The sequence below is a fragment of the Nomascus leucogenys genome, chromosome 15, assembly GCF_006542625.1.
Source record: "Nomascus leucogenys isolate Asia chromosome 15, Asia_NLE_v1, whole genome shotgun sequence".
Lineage (NCBI taxonomy): Eukaryota > Metazoa > Chordata > Mammalia > Primates > Hylobatidae > Nomascus > Nomascus leucogenys.
In genome coordinates, this window is record NC_044395.1 from 60054524 (window position 1) to 60081246 (window position 26723).

At 53.5% G+C, this 26723-nt stretch overlaps 1 protein-coding gene across 1 annotated transcript in view; it reads left to right on the plus strand.

Moving 5' to 3' along the window:
* LOC100587777 (olfactory guanylyl cyclase GC-D-like) overlaps positions 1-12422 on the plus strand; it is a 34505-nt gene extending 22083 nt beyond the window's left edge. Inside the window, 5 exon segments of the mRNA XM_030828710.1 lie at positions 1974-2148; positions 3379-3477; positions 4735-4829; positions 7223-7311; positions 12314-12422. Of these exon segments, the coding sequence (XP_030684570.1) occupies positions 1974-2148; positions 3379-3477; positions 4735-4829; positions 7223-7311; positions 12314-12422 (567 nt within the window).
* Positions 12423-26723: the final 14301 nt, after the last annotated feature.

A 26723-nucleotide genomic window follows, 5' to 3' on the forward strand; every position in this document is an offset into this window, starting at 1 on the left:
ACAGGGCGGGAGAGCAGGCCACAGCCCAGAGGAGGGAAACATCTTTCTCGCAGCTGGGGAATGGGAAGATTCTGTGCCCTAGATCACATGTGAGCGGGACCGATGGAGGGGTGGGATTTCAGCAGATAGAGACTGAGGAGAGCTTTTCAGGCAGAGGGACCTGGCAGAGGTGAGCAAGCGCTGGGTGTCTCTTGAAATGGTAGAAAGGGTTTCTGTCTGGCTGAAGCGTGGGGAACCAGAAGCAACTGTTAGAAAACGTCAGGAAATCCTGCAGATGAAGGAGGCCCTTGATAGCTAGCCCAGGGGGCCTGAATTTTAAGCCACTGGCCATAGGGAGCAAATTGAAGTGCATATCAGAGCAGAATGTGATGTGATTAGGGCAGATCACTTTTTGGTGGTGAGGTGGAGGACAGCCGGGGTGAGGGAGAGATCGCAGGGTCGTGGGGGCGTTGGTAGTGGGGCACAGTCCACACTTGCACGTTGCGTGAGAAATTTTTTTATTTACAGCGCCCCCTAAGGGCTGTGGAGCATCACTATTCTTGTGCACCAGGTGCTAAGTGCAGAAGTGCCTGGCAGGGGAGGCTCTGCGGCCCAGGCCCGGTGAAACCAACCCGTGCCTGCTGTAGGAGGAACAGTGCAGGAGCCAGGAAAGACTCAGAGGGTAGAGTCACTGTCTTTACCCTGGCAGGCTTGGCCTGTGGTAGGGGAGAAGGCTATGCTTCATTCACATCTGTGTTCCAAGCACCTGGAACAGGGACTTAGGAACAGAGGAAGGTGCTTAGGAAAGGTATATGGGTCCAGTTCACGGGGTGGAGCTGGAACCAGCTGGTGAAAGGCAGGTTTTAACCCAACTCAAGTTTTGAAAATCAGAGTTGTAGCCGGGGGCAGTGGCTCACACCTGTAATCCCAGGACTTTGGGAGGCCGAGCCGGGCAGATCACCTGAGGTCAGGAGTTCAAGACCAGCCTGGCCAACATGGTGAAACCCCCATTTATACAAAAAATACAAAAATTAGCCAGGCATGGTGGCTCACGCCTGTAGTCCCAGCTACTTGGGAGGCAGAGGCATGAGAATCACTTGAACCCAGGAGGCAGAGGTTGCAGTGAGCTGAGATCATGCCACTGCACTCCAGCCTGGGCAACCTTGGTAAAAAAAAAAAAAAAAGAAAGAAAGAAAGAAAGAGAGAGAAAGAAAGAAAAGAAAGAAAGAAAGAAAGAAAGAAAGAAAGAAAGAAAGAAAGAAAGATCAGAGTTGCCTAAAGAGAGAAGTGGCTACTGAAGAAGGAGAGACTTTCCTATCAAGGGATGTGAGCAGGCGAGAACAGCAACTGGGGTGGGGGAAATTGAGGGGGGGTGACCAGCAAAGCCCCTTCCAGTTAGGAGATTCCAAAACCGTGATGATGATGAGGAGGACGACAGCAGCCTCTGTGTATTCAGCACTGGTATGCCTGCTTTTGTAAATACTTCACCTCTAACATTCATTCCACATAAGAGGAAACTGAAGCTCGCCCAGGTGAAGTCGTCCAGGTAAATGGCAGGGCTAGGGCTTGAACCTACATCTGTCTCATTCCAAAACCTACATTCTTTCCAGTATACCTTTGGAAGGCCAGCAGGGTTTGGAAAATTGGAGGCGTCCTCTAAATATATACAGTCCTCTCCAAATTAATGCCTGATCTGCCACTATGGCCTTGAGCAGATGGGGTACCCAGGCCTGCCACCAAGGAGCTCGTGGACTGAGGCCACAGACAAAAAAAAAAGCCACTGTCACCTGGAATACAGACAAAGGTGATCTGAAATGTACAGATCCAACCGTTGCTAAAGTGCCTGGAACTGGAGGCCTGGCAAAGATGGCACTGCAGGCCAGAGACCCACGGGGTGGGTTGGGACTCCCGAGAAGCAGCCATGTGTAGCAGAATATGTGGTGGGCCAGCGAGGATATGTTCTCATGCTGGAGTGTGAAGGCTGTGGTTTCTAGGTGGAGACCACTGGGGACGCCTACATGGTGGTGTCGGGGCTGTCTCAGTGCAATGGGAGTCAGCATGTGGCTGAGATCAATAACATGGCCCTGGATATCCTGGGCTCTGTGGGTGACATCCGGATAAGGCATGCACCCAACGTGCCCGTTTGCATCAGGGCTGGCCTGCATTCAGGTATGGGCTAGGGGCCTCCAGGGTGAGGGGCCACATCCATCTCCCAATCTTCCCTGGGGCGCTGGCTGGGACGCCTCCAGTGGCATGCTTCTGGATGTCTGAGATTCTAAAACCCTATGGTAAAAACATTTTATGTTTCTTTTTCCTTACATTATTTTAAAGTCCTAAGTATGTTATAAATAAGAGAGTCTGGCCAGGCACGGTGGCTCACGCCTGTAGTCTGAGCATTTTGGGAAGCCCAGGCAGGGGGATCACAGGAGGTCAAGAGTTTGAGACCAGCCTGGCCAACATGGAGAAACCCTGTCTCTACTAAAAATACAAAAATTACTTGGGCATGGTGGCACACGCCTGTAATCTCAGCTACTTGGGAAGCTGAGGCACGAGAATCGCTTGAACCCGGAAGGCGGAGGTTGCAGTGAGCCAAGATGGCACCACTGCACTCCAACCTGGGCAACAGAGTAAGATTCTGTCTCCAAAAAAAAAAAAAGAGAGAGAGAATATGTGATGCTGATGGTCTGATGGAAGAGGCAGGACAGAAACATGTGGTCATGCAAACAACCAAATGTTTGCTGGGATGAGTCTGGGAGAGCCCTCAGAGTCATGAATATACCCTTCCTATGTCCGTGCTCCTTCCACCATGGTTCCCCTCGCCTGCAGGATAAAGTCCATTGGCACTGCCACCACCACCCAGCCACCGCCATAGCCTCTCCAACCCCATCTCCCACCACTCCCTGCATGGCCCTCCATCCACACTCAGCTGTGTGCAGTTTCACACACATGGGTTCCTTGCCTCTGTGCCTCTGCGCCTGCTGTTCCCTGCCCACTCATTCTCTCATCCTTCAAGACAGAGCACATGTATCCTCTTCTCCAGCAAGTCCCCTGGGCTGGGTTAGAGGCCCTTTTTGGTGCTGGCACAGTCCTGGTGCTTCTTTCATCACAGCCTTGATTGCAGGTTACACATCTCTCCCCACCGGGCTGGGAGCTGCCCAAGAGCAGGGAGGGGCTCTGATCTATCTATGGCCCCTCACCTCCAGCACAGAGCCTGGCACAAGCCTCAGCTCCTCTCTGGATGTCGTTGGAGATTCCAGTTAGCTTTATCCTCACCTCGCAACTGGAGCCTAGCACGTGCAGTGGGGAATGGCACAGGGGGTAGAGAAGGGTGAGGCTGTCACTGGGCTCTCTCTCTGGTCCAAGACATGCTGGAGTTCACTGGGTACATTCGAGTTTCAGGGCCCTGTGCAGCAGGGGTCGTGGGTCTCACAATGCCTTGGTATTGCCTCTTTGGGGACGCTGTCAACACGGCTTCCCGGATGGAGTCCACAGGGCTGCATGGGTATCTCACACTTCTATCCTGCCCAGGGGAGAGCCTCTTTCAATAACCTGTGCGGCCTGGCTGTTTAATATAGTTCTTAGTAACCAAATCACCACCTGGTGGCGGTGTACCCTAGTTTTCAGGAAAGCAACTACTATGTTGGTGCAAAAGTAATAGCCATTTTGGCGTTAAAACTAATGACCACGCCATTCTCCTGCCTCAGCCTCCTGAGTAGCTGGGATTACAGGCGCACGCCACCACACCCGGCTAATATTTTGTATTTTCAGTAGAGACAGGGTTTCATCGTGTTAGCCAGGATGATCTTGATCTCCTGACCTCGTGATCCTCCCACCTCGGCCTCCCAAAGTGCTGGGATTACAGGCGTGAACCACCAAACCCGGGAGGTGGAGTAGTGAACCCAGGTCGCAAAAAAAAAAAAAAAAAAACCACAGCTAATGGCCAAAGCTGCAATTACTTTTGCACCGACCTAATAGAAGGAGATGATATATGTCATTGGCTCTTTTAACTTTCCACACAATATTTGTGGTGATCTCATGAGCACATTAGCAGAGAAAACAATGACTCAAGAGGCAGGAAATCTGGGTCCTAGCCCTGGCTCTGCAACTGGCTTGCTTAATGTCCTTGGGCAAATTGTTCTTCCTGTAGGCCTTAGTTTCCCCATTGTACGAAGAGGAGACCCTTTAAAGTGTTTTCTTTTTAACTGGTCACGTGCCACCTCCTTTTATGCTGGGGCAGCCCTGACACCACCATGAAGACATCCCCAATGTTTTTGGCCCTTACTGGGAGCAGGAGTTACCATGATGGCTTGGCTAGAGCAGCTAAAATGTTGAAGCCCCAGGTCCTCTGCCTCGGGCTGTGTAGGTAGTTGCTCCTTAATGTTCAGGGTACATCCTGCATAACTGGACGCTATGGCTCTACTGGGAAGTCCTGCTCTTAAAAGAAAACTAAAAACTGTATATTTTCTCAGACTCAGCCTTCACAGACTTCCTTACAAGTAGAAATTATGTTCCTAGGGGTTCTGACTCCATCGTGAGCTCCCCTTAGCACTCAATCTGTGTACTTGCTTTGCCTCTGGGTCTCTTTTAGTGACCAACAATTTAGAGGGACAAGAGGGCCAGAAGAAGGGTATTGTATAAATCATCACTATGTGTATGATTGATTGGAACTTCAGTTGTTGCAGCCTCTTAATGATTTTACCAAATACTAGGTATGCTGTCACCAGGTGGTGACCTGATGACTGCCTTTCTTCTCAGCATACAGAATTCATGTCAGCCGAAGCACTGTCCAGATACTGCTCGGCCTTGACGAAAGCTACCAAATTGGTATCAGAGGTCAGACTGAGCTGAAGGTGAGAGAATTTCGTGGTCTTTGTGGGAAAAGTCCCCAAGGATCCAGTTTTTGTGGGAAGCAGAAAAGATTCTTATCTGACTGATGTGGCTGCCCGGAGTTGGGGATGTAGCTGGTCACCTTTACATGCCCTCTATGCTCCCCAAATTCTAAAGAAACATTGCTTCCTGGGAGCCATCTGGCTCCTTGTGAGAGGAAAGGCCAGGACAGAGAAGTCACTTCTCCTGCTGACCTATCTGTATAGCACGCCAGTGTACAACACACATCAAAATATTTATCACTCATAGTAATAATGAAAGGAGCATCGTTGTCCCCATTTTACAGTTGAAAAAATTCAATTAAAGAGGCAGAGTGGCTTGTCAAAGTCACATAGCTCATAATTCCGATCTCATGGCTCCAAAGCTTGTGCCTTCTCCATAGCACTGTTGGGCTCCTGCCCATCCCTCAGAACCCCAGATCAGACATCACCTCTCACTGCAGCCTACCCTGACCCAGGAACACTCCTTCTCCTCCTCCTTCCCCACAGTGACTGCCATGCCTTCTGTGTGTACCCACCAGTCCCAAGGCCAGTTCCCTGCTGTTACAGTGTAATGTTGGGTTGTTAATGCTCGTGAACACCTCAAAGGCAGAGAAAGGTCTGTAACCTGTGCAGTCTCTCTCAACGTTAACATTCTATAAAGGCAATGGTACAGCATTCCTTTCAGTGACTTTTCTTCCTACCCCACCTCCTCTTCCTCAAATTCCTAAGCTGAAGCCAGGTCTGGCAGGGAGACCGGAGCAATCTAGCTTAAAGGCCTGATGCACTGGGTCCCGGAAATTCGGTGCCATATGGGATTCATTTCATTACACTGTGGAATGTCGGCACAGGAGGGTGCAACACAGAGATGGGCAGCAACTTGTTCATGATCACCCAGCCCGTGAAGACCAGTAAATGTGGAATCCTTTGCTCTGGATGGCTGGAGTTAGGGGAAAGTGAGCTGGAATAAGTCAGGGCAGATGTGTCTTATTTAGGGGGGTGAACACTGGGCATCCTGAGGAATGGATGACTTATACCAGAAAGGGACACAGAGAGGTGTGGAGAGGACAGAGAGGTGTGGAGAGGGCAGAGAGGTGTGGAGAGGACAGAGAGGTGTGGGGAGGGCAGAGAGGTGTGGGGAGGGCAGAGAGGTGTGGAGAGGGCAGAGAGGTGTGGAGAGGGCAGAGAGGTGTGGAGAGGGAAGAGAGGTGTAGGGAGGGCAGAGAGGTGTGGAGAGGGCAGAGAGGTGTGGAGAGGGCAGAGAGGTGTGGGGAGGGCAGAGAGGTATGGGGAGGGCAGAGAGGTGTAGGGAGGGCAGAGAGGTGTGGAGAGGGCAGAGAGGTGTGGAGAGGGCAGAGAGGTGTGGAGAGGGAAGAGAGGTGTAGGGAGGGCAGGGAGGTGTGGAGAGGGCAGAGAGGTGTGGGGAGGGCAGAGAGGTGTGGGGAGGGCAGAGAGGTGTGGAGAGGGCAGAGAGGTGTGGGGAGGGCAGAGAGGTGTGGGGAGGGCAGAGAGGTGTGGGGAGGGCAGAGAGGTGTGGGGAGGGCAGCATGCCAACCTTAGACTCTTCAGGCTGGCCCGGGGGCTCCAAGGACAATATTCATCCCATAGAGCGCTGCCCAGGATGGGGCACGGAACCTCCAGCCCAGCCAGCCCCGACCCTCATGTTCTCAAGCCCCCTCGCACCTGACCTTCAGGAGCTGCACTCCCACCCCAGGGGAGGCCACCATACCAGGTCCTTCCATTGTGAAGGTTGGAGAGAATCACAGATGGTGGGATCTTAGCACTCTAGATCTGCTGATCACAGAGCTCATGATTCTTTTCTCTCTCTCTCTCTCTCTCTCTCCTTTCTTTCTTTCCCAGGCTGGAGAGCAGTGGCACGATCTCGGCTCACTGCAACCTCCACCTCCCAGGTTCAAGTGATTCTCATGCCTCGGCCTCCCGAATAGCTGTGATTACAGGCATGTGCCACCGTGCCTAGCTAATTTTTGTATTTTTTAGTAGAGATGGAGTTTCTTCATGTTGGCCAGTCTGGTCTTGAACTCCTGACCTCAAGTGATCCGCCTGCCTCAGCCCCCCAAAAGGCTAGGACTACAGGTGTGAGCCACCACGCACCTGGCTGGGTTATTTCTTTAACAGAAAAATATTAACTTATTTAATCTTTACAACTTTGTGAGGTACTGAGGCAATGGAGGCACAGAGACATAAAGTAACTTGGCCAAAGTCACACAGCTAGGAGGCAGCAGAGCCAGAATTTCAATCTCCAGCCTCTAGGCTGCTCTCTACGGAGCTGTTGGAATCACACATTCTGCCCTTGCTGTTCAGCTTGAGGAGGTTTGCGTGGGGAGGGACCTTCCCATCCCCTTCCCTCTCTCTTCCAGGGGAAGGGCATCGAAGAGACCTACTGGCGGGGGCGGGGGGAAGGCAGGCTTCCCAGGCCCCTCCCTGCACCTGTGGACATCAAATCTGGGTGAGTAAGAGAGATTTCCCAAAAAGCTTGGACGCTTTTGTTTTGCATTTGACATTTGTTATTTTTCTGATTATAAAAGTATTTCCCGCCTAGTGTGGAAAACTTGGAAAATACAGAATTCTTCGAATATTCAATAATCCCCATCTTTCTACTCCTGGGAGGCAGCCGCTGTTAGCGCTTCAGCAGGGCTTGCATGCACCTCTTTCTCACGTGCTTGGCGTGTGTGAGGTCATGCGGCCCAGATCACTTCTCATCCCGACCTGTGCCCTCAGCTCACTGTCCTGAGCACCTTCCTGTATTGTTCGGAGTACTTTATAAACATACCCTCAGTAGGCCGGGCACGGTGGCTCACGCCTGTAATCCCAGCACTTTGGGAGGTCGAGGCAGGTGGATCACCTGAGGTCAGGAGTTCGAGACCAACGTGGCCAACATGGTGAAACCCTGTCTCTACTAAAAATACAGAAAGTAGCTGGGCGTGGTGGCGGGTGCCTGTAGTCCCAGCTACTCGGGAGGCTGAGGCAGGAGAATCGCTTGAATCCAGGAGGCCAAAGTTGCAGTGAGAGGAGACCGCACCATTGCACTGCAGCCTGGGTGACAAGAACAAAACTCTGACTCAAAAAACAAAAAACAAAAAAAAACCCATAAACATACCCGCAGTGACTGCATCTGGATTGCAACATGAGGACACTCCAGGATTTGCAAAGCCGATCTCTATTGCAGAGAATGCAGAATCTTTCCATTTCGAGCTGACTACAGGTCATGATTTGGTAAACATTATCATGCATTTATTGCTATTCAGACTATTGCTGCAGATGAGGAATTTTTAGATAAAAAGAGCACCCACATTTTGGGGTCCATGTGAAGCAGATTCTCAGAGAACTTGTGCCTGCTTGGTGGTTTGTCTCTTCCCTCTGTCCTCTGTCCCCTAGAACCCATGTCCCTCACTGAGGGCAACATGGATGGGGTTGGGGAAGGGAGAAAAGTTAATAACATTTTACTTCGAAGTGCTGTTCCTTACTCCCTTCCACCCCATCAGTGGGCAGGCAGTCTGCAGAGGGTCGGAGGGCAAGGGGCACAGGTGTTGCCAATTGCCAAGAAGGTCCCAGGAACCATAGAGGCTGACTGGCTGATTGCACCGGTGGGGAGGCTGAGCCTGGGAAGGGCAGGGCCCCACCTGGCGTGCTACAGCGCCACCACATCAGTGCCTGGGCCAGAGCTCAGGCTTGCTGTCTCCCTGCCCAGAATGCACCCTTCATCGAAACTTCCAACGGGCTCTGCTCAGTTCTTCCAAGATGGCGCCCCACCCAAGGCCACCTCTTCCCATCCCTCAGAGACAATCAATATGGGCTTCCTGGGAAGAGACCAGAGTTGGAGCAGCCCAGGCTGAGCATCCTCCAACCAGGCGGGACTGGTGTGAACAGGGCAGGTCACAGCAGCCTTTCCCCTCCTGCTGTTGGGGGGCCAAGGCCTTGGGACCCCAGGGAGCCTGGGGCACAGCAGTGCCTTGGGGCAGGAGTTGCTCCTGTTCATCTGAGTTCCCCCTTGCCACACACATCAGGGTCCAGAGGGGCTCCCAGCAAGGGAGAGAGGGAAAGAGAGTGAGTGCGTGGGCAGACGCCAGCATAGGATGGCGAGCCTCCCGGGGTGCAGACACACAGGGACACCCTTTTCACAGGGACACGCCAGCCTCTCAGAGGCAGAACCAGCTTGTGCTGGTGGAAAGGCCTTCACACGGCTGGGGCCCTTCTCCTTTGCACAGTGATGGATGGCCTGCGGGGCAGGCAGCGTGATGTGAACACAGGGCTCAGGCCTGGCCCCGACTGTTGTGTGGCAGATCTTGCTCCTGTCTGGGACCGCTGGGCTCTTTGGCTGGACTCGGTCCTCAGCTCCCCCGTGGCCCTCTTCTCCCTTCCCTTACGTGGAGGGCCTCTCCTCCCGTTCTCCTCCCTGTGTCCTGAGGATCGAGCCTTCCTCTGGTCTTGCCTCCCTACCAGCACCCACCCCACTGCTCATCTCCACTCAGAGCTCAACTTCTCAGGAGCTGGCGGCTGCTGCTGACTTCACTTCCTCACCTCCCACTCCCTCCCCGGCCCCCGCAGTCTGACTTCCACCCCCTCGGGCCAGAGGGCTCTTCGGAAGGTCTCCAGTGACCTCCGTCTATGTCACCAGATTCGGGGGCAGTTTCAGTTCTTAACCTGACTGCTCAGCAGTGTTCGCCCCGCTGCCCTCCTTTTCCTAAAAACTCTTTCTTCCCTGCTCTCCTCCTCTGGCACTAGCTCATCCTCCCCTTCTTGGGGCCTCCCTCTCTACCCAGACACTAATGACACCCAGTACACGTCTCGGGCTCCCACCCCACTGGGCACCAGGCTCCCGTAGCTCTGGCTGCTCACTCAGTGGTTCCTTCTGGGGCTTCACAGCACCACAGATTGCAAAGCTCCAGCAACCCTCGAAACCTGGTCCTCCAACATCCTCAGTCAGACAGCCCAACACCATCCCGGGCTCCTGGAATCTTCACACCTACCCCTATCCATTAGCAAGTCTGGAGCCTCCAGAGCCTCCGGGGAGGCAGGTGGGAGTCCTTGCCCCCACCCAGGCCTCAGGCTCAGATCCTGCACACAGGATGTGTGTGTGCCTAGCAGCCCCCACTCCGTCACACATCCCTCCTCCGGCTGGCTCTCACATCCATGCCTTCACCCTGGCCCAAGCCACCACACCTCTCAGGTGGCCCGCCGCAGGGTTCCTAGCCAGTTCCCTTCCATCCATCTCTACCCAGCAGCCAGAATTATCTTTTAAAAAACACAAACATGGGCTGGGTGTGGTGGCTTACGCCTGTAATCCCAGCACTTTGGGAGGCCGGGGCTGGCAGGTCACTTGAGGTCAGGAGTTGGAGACCAGCCTGGCCAACACGGAGAAATCCCATCTTTCCTAAAAACACAAAAGTTAGCCAGGTGTGTGGCAGGCGTCTGTAATTTCAGCTACTTGGGAGGCTGAGGCAGGAGAATCGCTTGAACCCAGGAGGCAGAGGTTGCAGTGAGCTGAGATCGTGCCACTGCACTGCAGCCTGGGTGACAGAGCAAGACCCTGTCTCAAAACAACAACAACAAAAGTCACAGACATGATGGACAGGACAAGTTGCTGCTGCTAACCCTTCTGGGGCTGTCCCATCGCCCTGAGACTAAGCAGCCTTTCGTGCAGCCTCCAAGGCCCTGCGCTGTCCAGCCAGTGCCTGCCCCTTGGCCCGGCCTCTCCTGCCACCTTCTGCTGCTCACCACCTGCTCACGGGCCTCCTCGCTGTCCCTAAAGCACACCGTGTTCTTCCTACCTCCGGCCGCTTGCTCTTGCTGTTCCTGTACCTGGAATGCCCTTTCTGTCATCCTGGTCTCAGTCAAATGCTGCTTCAGTCAGCAGGTGGCACAGGTCACACACTCTAGACAGGCCCTGCTGTCACCCTCCAGCTCATTTCCCAGCGTGGTGGCCTCCACAGCACTTGTAACTACTGACATTTCTTGTTTGCCAGTTGATGGAGCTTGCCCTGCCCATGTAAGACTCAGGAGATCCCGGACCACTGAGACATCGGCACATCCGTCCATCGGTGCTCAGCACCCAGGGAATGTGACCTCTGGAGTCTCCCATGCACCAGCCGCCTTCCACCAAGTCCCCTGCCCCGGTCTGTCCTTTCAGGCACTACTGAAAAGCCCAGCTCCTAGCCCTCACCCCGCCCATCCTGTCTCAGAACCGGGAACCTGCAGATCTGGCAGCCATTTGTCATCCTGCGCCCCCTCAGCTGATGGCTTTTCCACTCCTGGACAGAAACTTTAGAAAGTGCCAGAAATGTTTTCATCTTCTTGGCTCAGAGGGAGGGAGGAGAGCAGAGATTAGTCGCAGTGGGCACCACCTGATGTGGGAGCCTCCCAGACCTCCAGGCAGGCAGGGGAGGGTCTCCGAACCCCAGTCCTGCACAGGAACTCACTGGGTGCACACACTCGGCATGGGCGTGGAACACCACGTGCCCCTCTACTTGTCTGGAGATGAGGTCACAGACAAACACACACACACACACACACACACACACACACACACACAGAATCTCTGCAGGAGGGGCTCAGGACAGGCTGGATAGGAACTTGTCTTGGAGCTGCATTTACAAAGCAGTTACCAAATTTTTGCTTGCACTGTATGTTATAATTTGATTTTTATTTTTTTGAAGCCAAGTTTCCTAAAAATGTTTTTATCCCCACTTTATGTATTTCCCATATCTGCAGAAGTGATTTATCTTTCTATCTGGGGATTTTGAGGAGGCTGGTGGAGATCGGGGGAGGGAACAAAGGGCCCCCCCGTACCCCCCGCAACCATGTCTTGGTGTAGCCACAAACTCAAGCAGCAGTGCCCACAAGAAGCACTTTTCGTCAGACATCACAGAGACACTCCACACAGTGGCCCCCTCTCTCCTCTGCCCCGCAAAACAGGCGCGAAAAACCTCCCCTGCCAGCCAGGTTGCTGTGAGACCCTGGCTGTCCCTCGGAGCCTGGCTTTCTTCTCTGGGTAATGGCAGTGACCCAGCTCCACCCTGTTCCTGGCACCTATGGGCAGCAAGTGAGAAAAGGAAAGCGTGTAGGAGTCCATGGTCCCTACCTTGGATCTGTATATTACCTGGGAGTCACAGAAGCCCTCACCATGGCCTCCCAGCCTCCCAAGGTCATGTCCTGAGTAGGGGTGGAAGCTGGGGTAGTTCCCCATCTCCTAGGAAGCCACTGTACTTGAAGCCACACCTGCAGATGAGTCAGCAATGGCATGGCCTTGGAAAAGACACTTCACCTTTCCCAGCCTCAGATCCCTAAAGTTCAAGGCAGGGCAGGTGGCGTGTGCCCATGGCCGGGCTTCTTGGGGCCCGGGAGCACGAAGGAAGTGAAAGGAGCTCCCCGTCAGCAGGGTGGGGCTGTAAATGCCACGACTGCGGCTTTCAGTGGTCGCTTTGTGATTCTTGTTTCTCCTTTTTCTCCAGAGACCCTTGGTAAGACTTCATAAACCAAGAAATCAGGGCAGCCTTTGCCAAAGCCCGTCAGGACACGGCAGGGACCCAGAGCTCCGGGAAGACCTCGGCCAGGCCCTGAGGAGAACGGTGTGGGGCAGGTGCCTGCACCAGCGAGGAGCCTCCTGTGGATACGCCCTTCCCCCTCCCTGCTCCACTTCCTTCAAAGACTTCCTTGCTGAGCTCCCTGGTGGCCAATCGGGTGCTCGTTACTAAGTGCCCAGAGTGATTGTAATTGATGCATTCCCGTACGAATCCTAGAGCTGAACTTGCCTCTAGACACAAAAACAATAAAAATAGAAACGCTCCTCTCCCTTCACGTGGTGCTTTGTCCTCAGCAAACGGTTTTGATGCAGAGAGCTCATTACCATGAGAGCCGACCCTGAGGAGCCCTGTGCCCACTGCTAGCTGCAGGGCCCAAGGCCCAGGGGGAGGAGGTCATTTGCCCCAGGTGGCACAGCTGCTTTGGGCAGAAGCAAGGCTGGGACGAGGAAGTGAAGCCAGGCAGATGAGGGCTCCAGGCTCATCTGGGCCTCCCACTTGCGACATATCTGTTTTGTCGTCTCTAAAAGGGGTATTGAGAGGATTCAGAGCTTCTAACACAGGGCCTGGCCCGTACGAAATGCTCAAAGTGAGCTGCCTCCTTCCCTGCCTCTCCTCCCCAAGGCAGCCTAAACCTTCGGGTGTCTGTGAGCACTGTGTCAGGAGTCCAGGCCTTGGGACACAGGAACTCAGAAACTCAAGATGGAGGAGGGAAGGTGAGAATTCCTCAGTTCTCAGGAAAATGAGATGAGAGTTCTGTCTTACAGAAAAAAAAAAAAAAAAAAAAACCAACAGCCAACTTATTAAATTGTCTTCCAACATCAGAGTGCTCACCAAATCCCCGTGGGTGATTTCAGAGCAGGCAAGATCAGGCACACGTGGAATTCATTTCCCCAACTGAGGGGAGAGGGGCGGGGCCAAGCAGGCACGTTAAGCCCCAAACAAACTTACCCTTTCCTCAAAAGACCCCTTAGGAGGGGGGAGCTGGCACGAAAACTTTGAAGTGGTGGTTGTTGGGAAAATGTTCTGCCTGAGGGCTGCTGTGCCCACAGAGGCCAGGGTGCCCCTGTGTGTGTGTGTGTGTGTTTGCGCATGTAAGAGAGAAGAGGTATGTAAGGATGTGATGATGTGTGTAGAATTGGCTTTGGGAGATGCCACTGCCTGTCCCTACCTGTGCAACTTTGGGCCTAACCTTTCTATGCCTCAGTTTCCTGAAATGCAAAACGGAGCCAGTTACTCTTACGTCCCATATCATCACGAGAGTCCCATATCATCCTCATTTGAGAGGACCGTGGAAACACCACATCTGGCCCTGCGAGCCTGCAGGAGTGTTGAGCAGGGAGGATCTGCACACGTGTGTCTGTGGAATGTGCCCATGGCTTGTGTGTGATTGTGTCTGTGTGTGTGGGACAGCTGTGGGGTGGGGTGAGGGACAGGGACAGAGATGTGGCCCTGGTTTCTCCACAGGCCCTCTGGGTGGCCCCCTTTAGGGCTATGGATTTTCTCTCAGGGCTCCAGTTTCTTCATCTGTAAAATGAGCATGTGGTCTAGGTGACTCCTGAAGCCGCCCTGGATGCACAGCTGTGTGTCTGCCGTGAGCATCCATAAGCATATGCATGGGTTCATGCCCTGGCACCACAGCTGGGCAGGAGGAGACCAGAGCTTGACCAGGGCTCCTCTTTCCTACTCCTGTGGACTGAAGACCTGTGTTCTCCGCCCACATTCCTATGTCGAAACCCCAGTCCCATTGTGATGGCTTAGGAGGTGGGACCTTTGGGAGGTGATCAGATTATAAGGCTGGAGCCCTCACAAATGGGATTAGTGCCCTTGCGAGAAGAGGCCAGTGAGCTAGCTCTTTCCACCAAGGGAGAGCACAGCAACAAGGAGCCATCTGTGAGCCTGTAAGAGAGGCCTCACCAGCGCCAGGCCCTGACGGCACCTTGATCTGGGACTTCCAAGCTCCAAAACGGTGAGAAGCAAATATCTATTGTTGAAGTCCTCCAATCTGTGTTATTCAGTTACAGCAGCCCAAGCTAACTAAGACAGAAGCCGAGTGGCCCAGGCTGGTCTGTTGGCACCTCTAGGCCTTCTGTTCCTCACTGCACAGGAGGGCCCAGGCCCCTGCCCTAACTGCCTTATGAGGCTGCTGTTAGATCAAGGAGGCAGTGTGTGTGAACTCACGTTCAGCTGAGAAGTGTGGTGCAGATGTGACCTGGGGAGTGGGGTGGGTAAACAGATCTGTGTGACCTTGTATATTTAAGTGGACGCCGGAGCTCAAAGGGCCCTTTGCAGGCAAGTGACAGTGAGCCTGTGCCTGTGCCTGTGGACATGTGTGGGTTGTCATTGTGTCTGTGTCTGCATGTATGTGCTCGTCTGTGGGCATCTGTGCATGTTGTCTGTGTATATGTGCATTTATGTGTCCATGTGTTTCTGTGTATGTGCATTTATGGCCTTGGTGTGTCTACATGTATGCAGCTTTACTGTGTATGTTATGTGTCTGAGCAGTCTGAGCACCAAAATCTGGGGCAGTGGTACATCCCCTCCTGTCCCAAAATCTGGGGCAGTGACACATGTATCTGTGTGCATACCATGTGTGCCCATATGTGTGATGTGTGTCCAAGTACCTGTTGTGTGCATGTGTGCTGTTTGTCAGGGTGTGTCTAGCTTCGGCCATGGGTCTTCGTGCTCTTGGGCCCTCTGGAAGGTTGTATGGTGGGATCAGCTCTTGCCCCTCTGCTCACTCCCTCAACTGCCCTTGCTGAGAGGGGCTGAGTCAGCTCTGTTCTTAGAGGCTCCTAAGGACTCTAGGAGGAAACTTTGGCTCCAAAGCTGACATACTGCATGTAACTAGACTCCCTACATTGGTCTGTTTTCACACTGCTATAAAGATACTACCTGAGACTGGGTAATTCATAAACAAAAGAGGTTTAATTGATTCACAGTTCTGCATGGTTGGGAAGGCCTCAGGAAACTTACAATCATGGCAGAAGGCAAAGGCGAAGCAAGGCAACTCTTACATGGTGTTGAGAGAGATAGAGAGAGAGAGAGAGAAGGGGGAAGCGCCCAACACTTATAAAACAACCAGATCTCATGAGAACTCACTCACTACCATGAGACCAGCCTGGGGAAACCACCCCCATGATCCAATCACCTCCCACCAGGTCCCTCCCTTGACACGTAATTCAGATTACAATTCGAGATGAGATTTGGGTGGGGACACAGCCAAACCATATTCTTCCCCGCCCCCCCCCCCCACACACCAGGGTTCTCACCTCTCTCCAACCTTCCTCCATCAGCTAGGGACAAAGGAAGAAGGCCCATGCCCACCTGGATCCTGCATCATGCCCCTGGACTGGGCTGGCCGTTTCCTCCTGGGAGGCTTTATGTCTCATTTTATTTCCCCACTTACCTGCTACCTGCTATGGGCCAGGTGTGTGCCAGGAGCTTCATGCACATTGTCTCAACCATGCTAACTCTCTAAAATGAGAGTTATTTGCGCACTTTACAGATGAGGAACTGGAGGCTTGGAGGGTGAAGTGCCTTGTATGTGTCAGCCCATCTGTCTCCTGATCTGAGGTGGTGATGCAGGGCTACAAAAGCCCAGAAAAACTGCAGTTGTCCCTGGAGGGTTCCCAGGGGAGGCAGCCTCAGTGAGCACACAACTTCCTCTTCTGCAGGACAGGGGTGAGGATAGCACCTTCCAGGTGAGGCTGAGGAAGCCCTCAGGAGGAGCCAGCACGGCATTCGCATGGGCTTCCATGCACATGCTCAGATGGGACCGCAGAGATGGAGCCCCAAGTCATGGCTTTCATGATGAGTCAATGCCAGCTGGTGCCAGTGAAGGCCTTCCCCCCAGCAGCCTGTGACCATTCACCGTCCCTTGGAATACGTTCCCAGCAAGGGGATATTCTGGCATTTCCAGAGGTTGGGTTCTCGCTATGGCAGATGGAGCTATGAGCTTCCAGAAGGTCCTTGCAGGGCTGGGTGATCTGGAATTGCTTGGTCCCTGGTTCTTCAGGTGGGCACACTTTGGGATGGACTCCTTAGAAAAGCCCAACTACTTTAGCCTGGCATTCAAGGCCCTACACAGGCTGGCCCCACCTCATCTGCCCTCTACACAACCAACTCTGGCTGTGACACACTCCTTACTCTTCTGCAAACCCCTCATGACGCCGCATCTTTGCTTTTGTTATTTTCTCTACCTAGATGACCTTGTCCCTTTTTCAACACCTGGTGAATGCCTCTACATCCTTCAAAGTCCACCTAAAATGCCACCTCCTCCTGAAACCCTTTCCCAATCCTCCTCGGTATGGAATTAGTAGCTGCCATGCCTGACCCTCACTTGAGAGGAGGGACCTTATCTAGTTCCTTCCTTTAGTCCAATGCCCAGGAAGAGCCATGTACTAGAAAGCTGAATTGATGAATGAATAAATTAAGGAACTAGCTAGCCCAAAGGCGTCTAATAAATAATCTCCCCTCCCTCAATGCCAGCTCCTGAGGTCACCTTCCTGGTTTCTCCTCTGCTGTTCTCTGCATCTGAGCTTGGTTGATCTGATGCTTAGCTGGGATTCCGGCACACCAGGCACAGGCAGCATGTCAGCTCATGGCTCCGCTCGCAACCCTGCCTCTGCTCACCACTGCCCTCATGCTGCAGTGGACGCCCTCACCTCCAACCCCTGCACCGGCCTGGAGGCTCTTTCCCAGCTCCCTGTTTCCCACTCCTTCTGGCTAACTCCTTCTTCTCCAAATCTCTGTTCCTCTGCCACTTCTTCCAGGAATCCTTCCCTGACACACTCCCTTTCATCCCAACATGCTGTGGGAGGGGCACCTCCTCTGGACCCTCAGCCCTGAGCCACCCTGTTCGTCACTTACTACACTCTAGGTATGGTCTTGTGTCAGCCTTTCCCTGCAGAAGGGGGCCTCTGGAGGGCAAAGGTGGGTCTGAATCCTGTCTGTGTGACCCCAGTGTCTGGCCAGTAAAGTTCAGTGGGGAAGAAATATGACAGATCAGGGCAGGTGGAGGCTACTGTGGTGGCAGGTGAGCCTCCCTTTAAGGAAATCCATGTGCATGACAATTCAGATTTGCTCAAAAGACAGAGTGGAGTCTACACTCTCACAGAGAGGGAGGTGAAGTGACACAGAGCGGGAGGGAAAGGCCACACATGTACTGAGCACCTGCTGTGTGCACTGTCTCAGCACCCTGCATCTTCATTGAGCGGTGAGGACACAAGGCTCTGAGAGGAGACTGACTAGCCAAATGGGCTGCTGCGTTCACCGCGGCTGTGGGACACCCAAGCCCGGCTCCTTCTCAAGGGCTGGCCATGCCACCTCCTATGTGGGCTTTGACCTGCACAAGTCCCTCTTGCTGGAGGCCCCAGTCTCTCCATCAGGACCAGCGCAGGTTTCCGCGGCCTGAGAGACTCTTTGAGCAATCCACTAGGGGGCAGGCAAGTCTTTCCAGAGTGAACCAGGAGCCCCTCCCGCAACCCAGGAGACTCGTGGGCCCCTCCCCAGCCCGTAGGCTCCCGGGCTCGGCTGCCCAGCAGGGAGAGGGAGGAGGGGGATACACGGAGTGATGGGGCACCCCACGGAGGAGTCCCACGTGGGCAACCTCCCTGAATGACTGAAGCACAAAGCGAGTTCAACGACTCTCCATTTCTCACTGGCGCACTGGGGAGCTGGATGTGGTTTTTGGCTCTGTCAATGTGCAACGTGGGCTCAAGGATAAGGAACCTGGCTCCTGTGCATCGTGAAACAGCAGATCTCAGGGTCCCGTCCCCACTGGAAAGGCCTGGCCCAAGTTGGCGTGTGTCCAGGATGTGTCCAGCCTCCAGATACTAACATTTTCTATGACATAACGCATAGGTGATCATCTTATACCATTCTTGCCTGGATGCTGGCTCCTGTGGCCTATCACACTCTCTCCTGGGAGGCAGTTGTGACTGCCCCATCTACAGACAGGAGAAGCATCTCTGATCTGTGGACATTTCCCCGTGAGGCACAAATTACCCTGACTGCTCTGCCTGGTCTCCTGGCACAGAAACGGGTGATGGCCTTCTCTTCCCTGTCCTTCTCATGACAACTCTCCACCACCTCCACAATCAGTCATCAAGTCCTGTGCGGCCTGTCACGACGGTCTCCGACTTCGGTCCACAGCAAGGGCACCAGGCTTCATGCTGCTCTCTTGCCTCTATTCCCACCCCTAGTCTACCTGCAAAGCAGACCTTGCGACGTCACTTTTCGACTTAGCAAGTGTGCACTACTGATGACCAACAGCCTTTGCTGAGGAGCTCCTGCCAGCTGGCCCTGCCAGCTCTCTCCCCTGGCTACCCAGCCCCTTTCTATCCCTATGCCCTGGCCCGTCTTGTCCTTCCAAATCCCCCAGACCCCCAATTTCAACCTAGAGGGTTTTTATTCTAAAAAGTATTCCTATTAGTAGTTATAATTACCCATTAAGGCCTGGAACCAGTGGCCTGGAGATAACCTTCCCCATCACTATTGTGTCCGGGTACAAAATCCTTCCAGCTTGAGGAACATCACAATATCCTCTCAGCATATTTTCAGAATTGTTATTACAGACATGGGCTGGTGGGAGCTGGCCATGAGGGCAGTCTCTGTTATTCCCATGTGTCCACCTTGAGCCCACACTCTTCACTTTGACAGAAACTAAAACCACATCCAACTCCCCAGTGCACCTATGAGAAATGGAGAGTCGGTGAAGAATTCCTGGGAGCCAGAGAAGACAGCGCATCATGGCTCACTACGCAGCCAAACTTCATGAACTTTTTAAAGCCTCAGTTCTTCTTCCCGGAGTCCCTTCCCTGGCAGCTGCTTCACCTTTCTCCATCCTTTTCCCATCACCCCCTCATCCCCAAATCTCCATGTTGTCCCCAGCCCACCAGCACCCAGCCTCAGCTTCCTGGTTCATTGGTGGTTACCCAAAGAACAACTGCAAGACTGATCCAAGGTCCAGGCACTGCCTCCAAGGCTTCCCCTGTGGGCAGCCCATGGGAGGGTCTTTATTTCACTAGAAAGAAGGAACTAATGTGGATGGAATATCTGCAACGTACCTCTCACTTCCATCATGCAAGGCAAAGATTATTCTCTCTCTATTTTCAATGCAGCTACTGAGACTCAGTCCAAGGTGACCCAGCAAGCCAGTGGCAGAACTGGACCTCAACTCCAAAGCCCCCACCACCCGCACCACCCTGGTGGCCTTATGGGCCCCAGCCAAATACTATACGGAAAAAGGTGACTCAGACAAGGTCACCAGCTGCAAGGTAGGGCCCAGCGAATGGAGCTGGAGTAGGGTGCAGAGGACGGGGCAGGTGAGGCCAGGTGAAGCCAAGGCCAGCAGCCAGGTCTCTGGATGTGGGTGGAAGAGTTGAGGGGGCAGATGCCAAAGTGTGCTGTGGGCCCAGGTCAAGGTCAGAACTTGCAGGGTAGGTGGAACACGGAAGAATGAAAAGGCAGAGAAACTAATGAACTCTGGCCACTCGCCTGGGGAAGCCCACTGGAGGGCTGTTTCTTCCCACAGCCACCATGCCCTCTCACTTGGCCTCCTGGACTTATGTAGCAGGGAAATGAAGAGCCTTTTCATCTGGAGGCTCTGCCTTTTTTTTCTTTTTACTGGCATGGAAACCCCACAAGGTAGTTTCTGCAGCCCTCACCTCTGGTAACTCTAAATCAGGTGAAAGAGGGAGAGATAGACAGGAAGGAAGAGAGAGAGGGGGAGGGAGAGGCAGGAGAAAGAGAGAGGGAGAGGCACTTTGATAGACCTAACTGGGCACAGCTGGGGAGAGCAGGAAAGGGGAGAGGAGATGGTGGAGGATGTATGTGGGTTCGTGATATAGAACCTGGCCCCTGTGTGTCGTGAAAGAGACAGGAAAACGGGAAGTGTGACGTGGACTCAGACGCCCCGGGCCATCAAAGGCTTTTAAGCAGGAGGGTGACCTGGTCAAACCTGTGTTTTGGAGAGACTCCATCTGGCTACCATGTGGGGCCTGAGTGGATGAGCGGGAAAAGAGATCCTGGGCCAGGAAGCAGTCCTGGGGAAAGGGCCTGGGGAGAAAACGCCAGGCCAAAGAGGGAGTGGGAGCCGGGAGCTTCCACGTTTAGAGATCAGGTGAAGGAGGAGGAGGAAGAGAAGGGCCCGCAGCAGGATCCTGAAGGAGATGCAAGAGAGGAGAGAGGAGGACCAGGAGGGGGTGTTCCAAGGTGCCACGGGAAGAGGGCCATTAAAGGAGGAGGGGAAGCTGTGAAGAACATAGCCAAGGGACCTGGGCACTGTCCCTCGGTCTGACCACAGCAGTTCTGCCATGGATGTGCTTGCTGGAATGAGGGGCTGGAGACAGGTGAAGAGTGGAAGCAATGGAGGCAGCAAGAGTGGCTTTCTTGCAGGTAGCTCCCTTGTGGGTCTGGCTAGGAGGAGATGAGAGGAGGGGGCCACAGCTGAAGGGAACCTGGAAGGTCCAGAAGGGGCTTGTGAAACGGGGGCGTGTACAAGAGGGCTTGCCCAGAAGGTTCCCCAGGAGGCAGGTGCTGCCTCTGCCAGCAGGAAGCACAGCCCATCCACCAGGAGGCCAGGTGGTCACTGATGCCAGCAGAGGCAAGTTTGGTTTTGGGAGTCAGGTTCAGGCCTCAAATCCGTGTCTCCTGACCCCAGCACCACAGGAGAGAAAAACCAGCAAGCAGGCCGAAGTCGCACAGCCTAGAAGAGGTCAGGGAGTGGCAGCCCTGAGGCCACATAACCCCTTTTTAAGCTTCCAGACCTTCAGAGAGATTGGCTTGGGGACAAGGCCTGGCATCCACCCCTCAGGAGACAGGATGCAGTACTCTGCATTCTGGAGCCCCAGCCCAGCTCCCAGGGCCCGAAGCTCATAGCATCCCAGCTGGATTAATTATGAGATTCCTGGGAGGCCAAAGGAGTCTGTCTGACTTATTTAGCCCAAACTATGTCCTTTCCCCTCCTTTCCTTTTTCACGTCAGGAAACCAGCCCTAGTGGAAGCCACTTGATTTATGTGTGGTCTGCTTCTGAGAAAAATCAGAGTCACGAGCCATGCGAGATGACAGCCTAGTTCCCATGACCACGTGCACCTGTGCCTGTGTGTACAGGCATGCTCACATGTCTGTGTGTGTGCCCTTCCATGCACACAGACGAGAGGCTTATCTGTGCTCTCTGCTGTGTGTGCACTGGGTTTGAGGAGCCTTCGTATTTTAAGTTTTTATTGTACATGCTGGATGTGAGCTGTGTTTGTGTGCAATGTGTGTGGTATGTTTGTGAGTGTGGCGTTCATGTAGGATGGATGGATATAGTGTGTGTACACTGTGTATGCTCAATGTACATGTTTGTGTTGTGTTTTGCACATGTGTTTGAGAGTTGGATTTGTGCAGAGTGTATGTAACCATGTGTGGTGACTATGTGACTTTTGAGGGCGTCTCTGAAATGTCTGAATGTTTGTGAATCGTGTGTGTGCCTACGTGAAATTCGTGTATTGGGTCGATGCATGCTTGTTGTTTTCGTGAGTCGTGGCCCTGTGCGTCTCGTGTTGCCTCTGAGGGTGCATATGAAGGATGTGTGTGTGGCTGTGGCTGGGCTGTTGTTGCAGGTGCACTATGTCTGTGGGACAAGCGCATGTGGCTCTCATCAGCAGGTGGAAAAATGTCATGGGGGAGGGGTGAAAGTCCAATGTAGCAGAGAGGGCAGCCCGTCTTGCCTCCTCCTTTGCCCCTATAGAGCCCCAGCTTCCCCTCAACGGATAGTACTTGAAGGACTCTAGGAAGACCCTGTGGTCATGAGGAAGATGGCAACATGACTAGGACAAGATGGGGGCTCTGTGACCTGTGCCTAAGAAGACCCTGTCCCAGTGACAATTGGGTGTGCCCAGGCCTCGGCCCCCTCACTTGCCCATTGAGGGCTTCCACCTGCCCCCCTGAGGAATGCTGTACCCTCACGCTGCCTACCCACACTGTCCCTGAGGGGCAGCCACAGCTACCTTCTAGGCAGCTTTCTCCCTACATCCCCTGAGCACAGCCAGGGCAAGCTTGAAAACCACTTCTCTCTCCCTGAAACAAACCAGCACAAAGACCATAGCTGCTGCCAAAACCCTCAAATGCTGACCTGGGCAGGGAGCACGGCAAGCTGTGCCATTGACTGGCAAGCAACAGTTTACTACAAATGCACTCACCTTTCAAACTGCCCTAGTTGTCCATTGTCCATTGCTGCCCTCACTCTACTGGGTTCAGAGGTGAGGCCACCAGCCCAAAGTTACACAGCAGTGAGTGGCGCAGCGAGGATGGGAACCCAGGTGGGTCTCTCTCCGAAACCCAGGTTGCTTCTCTTCCTCCATTCTGCCCTTCTCAGTCCCCTCCTCACCCCACCTAAGGTGGGAGGGGGAACACAACTACACACAGAACGTTTAGATAATTTGCTCTTTGGGCTCATTAATGCTCCTTCAAGTGACGAAATGATCGAGTATTCAGTGGGTAGGCGCTGGAGCCCCACTGCCTGGACTCACCCGTACTGGCTGTGCAAGCTTAAGTTAATTACTCATCCTTGCTGCATTTCCTCATGCGTCATCTGCAAAATGGAGATGCTGCTAATAATAATAATAATAATAATAATAATAATAATATCTACGTTCTTGGGTGTAGTTAAGGACTGAATGGCTTGCAATATGACAGCTGCATTAGAAAGCTGCCTGGCCCAGCCTATTCCCTTCCCGACTTGAAATTACTCACAGTAAGAAAGATGAATAATCCTGTTAGCCATAACCTTTACATTTCATTCCTTCATTTCTGCGATGCAGTGAGGGAGGGGCTGGTGTTATCTCCACTTCATAGGTGAAGGCTGGGCAACTGTGAGAGCAGGAGCCAGGGCCTGCCCCGAGCCCCACCGCAGAGCCTGCCTGCCCCTCATCATCACGGTGCTTCCCTGGAGCAGTGCGTCTCAAAGGGTGGTCTGAGACTGGCAGCATCAGCACCACTGAGGGTTTGCTGGAGGTGCAGATTCCGGGCTGTACCTCTGACCTACTGAACCAAGCTCTCTGGGGTGGGGCCTGGCAATCTATTTAGCCAGCCCTCAGGGATTCTGATGCTTGCCAAAGCTTGAGAAGAACTGGGCTAGACCTCTGAAGAGGTTGCTGTGTGAACCCAGGAGCACCCCACGTGAGGCCTGTGGAAGAAAGTGGAGGAGGAGGAGAATAAGACCCTTGGTCCACTGTGTGACCTCAGGCCACGTCCTCACCCTCTCTGGGCCTAGAATCTGTCATACTTCTTGGCATGGGAGTAGAGGAGGCACGGAAGATTCTCTGAAATTTATGGCCACCTCTCCTCCTCCTCCTGCCGGCACCCTGCTCCTGTGAGCTGCTTTTAGGAGCTCATGTGTTTGCAGCCACCTCATCCTGGCCTTGGCTCTGTTGCTGTTTTTGGTACCTTGGAGATGACACTTTGTGACCTCACAGACCATAACCAAAGCCCAAAGTGATAAACACTGGATCATCAAGAAAAGGGTATATCAGGTTTAACCTTTAAGCAGTTAAAACGGATGAAAAAGTTGCATGGCTCAAAGGCACAAAACCTCAGGTTCCCAGCAGCCTGGTGCTGCAGAAAGCTGCGGTTTCATGGTCCACAGCTCAGCACAGCGTCAGGTTGTGGAGACACTTCTGATCCTGCCCTGCCTGGTCCATCCCCCCAACTCCCTTGGGGCCTCTGGGAGCCTCCAGTCCCTTCAGCCACGGTAGTCACCTACCGGACTCTGAACCAGGAGCCTTTCATGTGGTGACTGCGGGGTATATGGGGCCTCACCAGCACCTGCTTCCCCCACCTTGGTAACGCTAAGTTCTGCCATGAGGGGGTGCCTTGTGCCTCCATCAAGAACAGAAAACCAGCAGGGCAAGTCCTCATTCTCTGGCCACGAATGAGGACTTGGAGCCTGAGGACTTGGATGGGCATGCCCACTGTGTCTGCTGTGTGACCACCAGCAAGTCATAGAGCTTCATCTCTCTTCTGTAAAAGGGGGGCAGAGATAGGCCTCTCCTCGTCGGACGGCTATGGGCCGGGGATAAGTAAAGAACCTGGCCCCAGGCCTGGTCCTGCAAGTCCTTGATATTCCCACTCAAGAGACCAGCTACTCCCCACCACTGGGCCGTTCATAACATCCTCCTGCCCCTCCAGGAGGTGGCCTAGAGCTGGTGTGGCCTGAGCCCATTTGCCCTAGGGAGAAAGGGAGGGGAGTCAGGGGAAGAAGTGGGGAACCCAGGGTTCTTCCCTAGAAGGCAGGGCCCAGAAGGGGCTCATGAGGGAACTCCCAGACTCTCAGGGGCCCATGTAGGGGTGCTGGGCAGAAGCAGGGAGTGAGGACAGCAACATCTCTACACTGAGATCTGGCCTGAAAATCAGAAGACCTCAGTTCAATTACTGGCTCCATAGCTGTGCTGTGTGACTTTAGGCAGTTGCTTAACCTCTCTGAGCCTGGTTAGTAATTGAGAATAAAGGTCTCTGAGTTTCCTGGTCAGTCATTGAGAATAAAGATGCCTAACTGGAAGGCTGTCTATGGCTGCCTTTACTCTCATTTGCCACATGAGATGAAGGACTGATCCACAGTGAGGGTTCAGCAAACAGCAGTGGAGATTAAATTGACAGTCTAGGGTGCCATTGTCCTTTCCACCCTGGTTCTACAGTTAGATCAGGACAGCAAGGCTCAGAGAGGTTTAGCAGCTTGTCCAAGGTCACACAGCATGTGCACATCATCGCCTTTCTGGGCCACTAGCTCCTGTGTAGGACCCTCAGGTTTCAATCTGGCCGGAGGTGAAATCCTCCCGGGGAGCTTTGAGCCTGACTTGGTGCCCAAACGGGTTTTTTCATTTCAGAAGGGTAGTCCCGAGGACACAGGAAGAGATGCATCTCTTATATTTTCACTGACAATGCATGAAGGAATGGAAGCATTTCCACAAAAATATCAACACCGTGAAGACTGAGCTGACTGCTGATGGGCTGCCCAGAAGAACTCCCCATTTCTGGAGGTGTGCCAGCAGAAGCTAAGTGGCACTGGATGGAAAGTTGGACTTGGTGGCCTTTAAAAGACCCTCCAAATGGCTGCAAGGCAAGCCCGAGTCTGCTCAGTTTCCACCCACTTCTCCTCCTGCAGACTCAAGCTCTGCCTCCTGGACTTGACCTTCAAGGCCTCTGGACTCAGTCATCCTCTGTGCTCTCATCTGTCTCTCATCTGGCCTGGGAGCTCCAAAAACGTAGGCATTGGACATTTTTATTCAGCAACTGTCCTGGGCCCACCAGAGGAGAGAGGTCATGTTTACTGAGCAAAGGCCCCTGCGACCAGGAACCTCACACGTGTCGTTACGGGCCATCCTCATACACCCAGTACTGTTATTAGTTTCACTTTGCAGGTCAGCAAACCAAAGTCAGGAAGGCTAAGCAACCTGCCAGAAGTCACACAACAACATGACTGCCGAAGAAGTGAAGAGATGAAGGAAGGGGCGCTGAGCCTGTGGGCTTCCCAGTTTTTAGCCCCTGGTCCCCAGAGGCATCTGCAGCAGGTGGGCACGCTTGGTTGCCCATCTGCCTCAAATGTTGGGGAGCCCCATCCGGGCACTGAGTAAGGTGGAACCCCACGAGCTGACTAACCACAACCACAGCCTCTAGGGGGCGGGGGAGTGGGAGGTGGGGCACTCACCCCCAGCCCACCATAGCCCCAGCCCCGCCCTCCTGGGCCCTAGCAGAAGCTCTGCCATGGCCCAGTGATTTCTGCTTGGTAGCAGCTCCGGGAAGGGTGAGGCAGTGCTCAGTGAGCCTGGGCCTGGATGGCGGGGAGCTAGTCTGATACGCAAGGCCAGGAACTGCCCTAATGATCCAGTCACTCTGCTAATACTGCAGGGCAGCTTCAAAGCACTTTCCTGGACATTTGGCCCCTTGGACAGGGACCTGGAAAAGGAAGCCCACAGGATATAGAAGTATCCACCAACTGCCACAATAAAGGCAGTGAGAAGTTGCCTAACAACCACTGGGTGCAGGCTCCAGCTGGATCCATTGCACTTAGTTCTAGCACCAACTCCAAGTAGTAGCTACTATCTTTCCCACTTAACAGACGGGGCACTGAGGTTCCATTTGACCAAATGGAGCACTAGAGACCAGAAAGGGGGCTGGATGGACCAACTGGGACCCTATGGACATAGATCTGAGGCCTTGAGTGGCTGGGAGGGAAGGGAAAGAGGTTTGGATACCTTCCCAGGCCCTGCTGAGAGATTCCTTACCTGCACCTCCTGCCCATCCCCTCACTGCAGCTGAGGCCTCCTCCTTAGGGAAGACTTCCCTGATTTCCTCTTC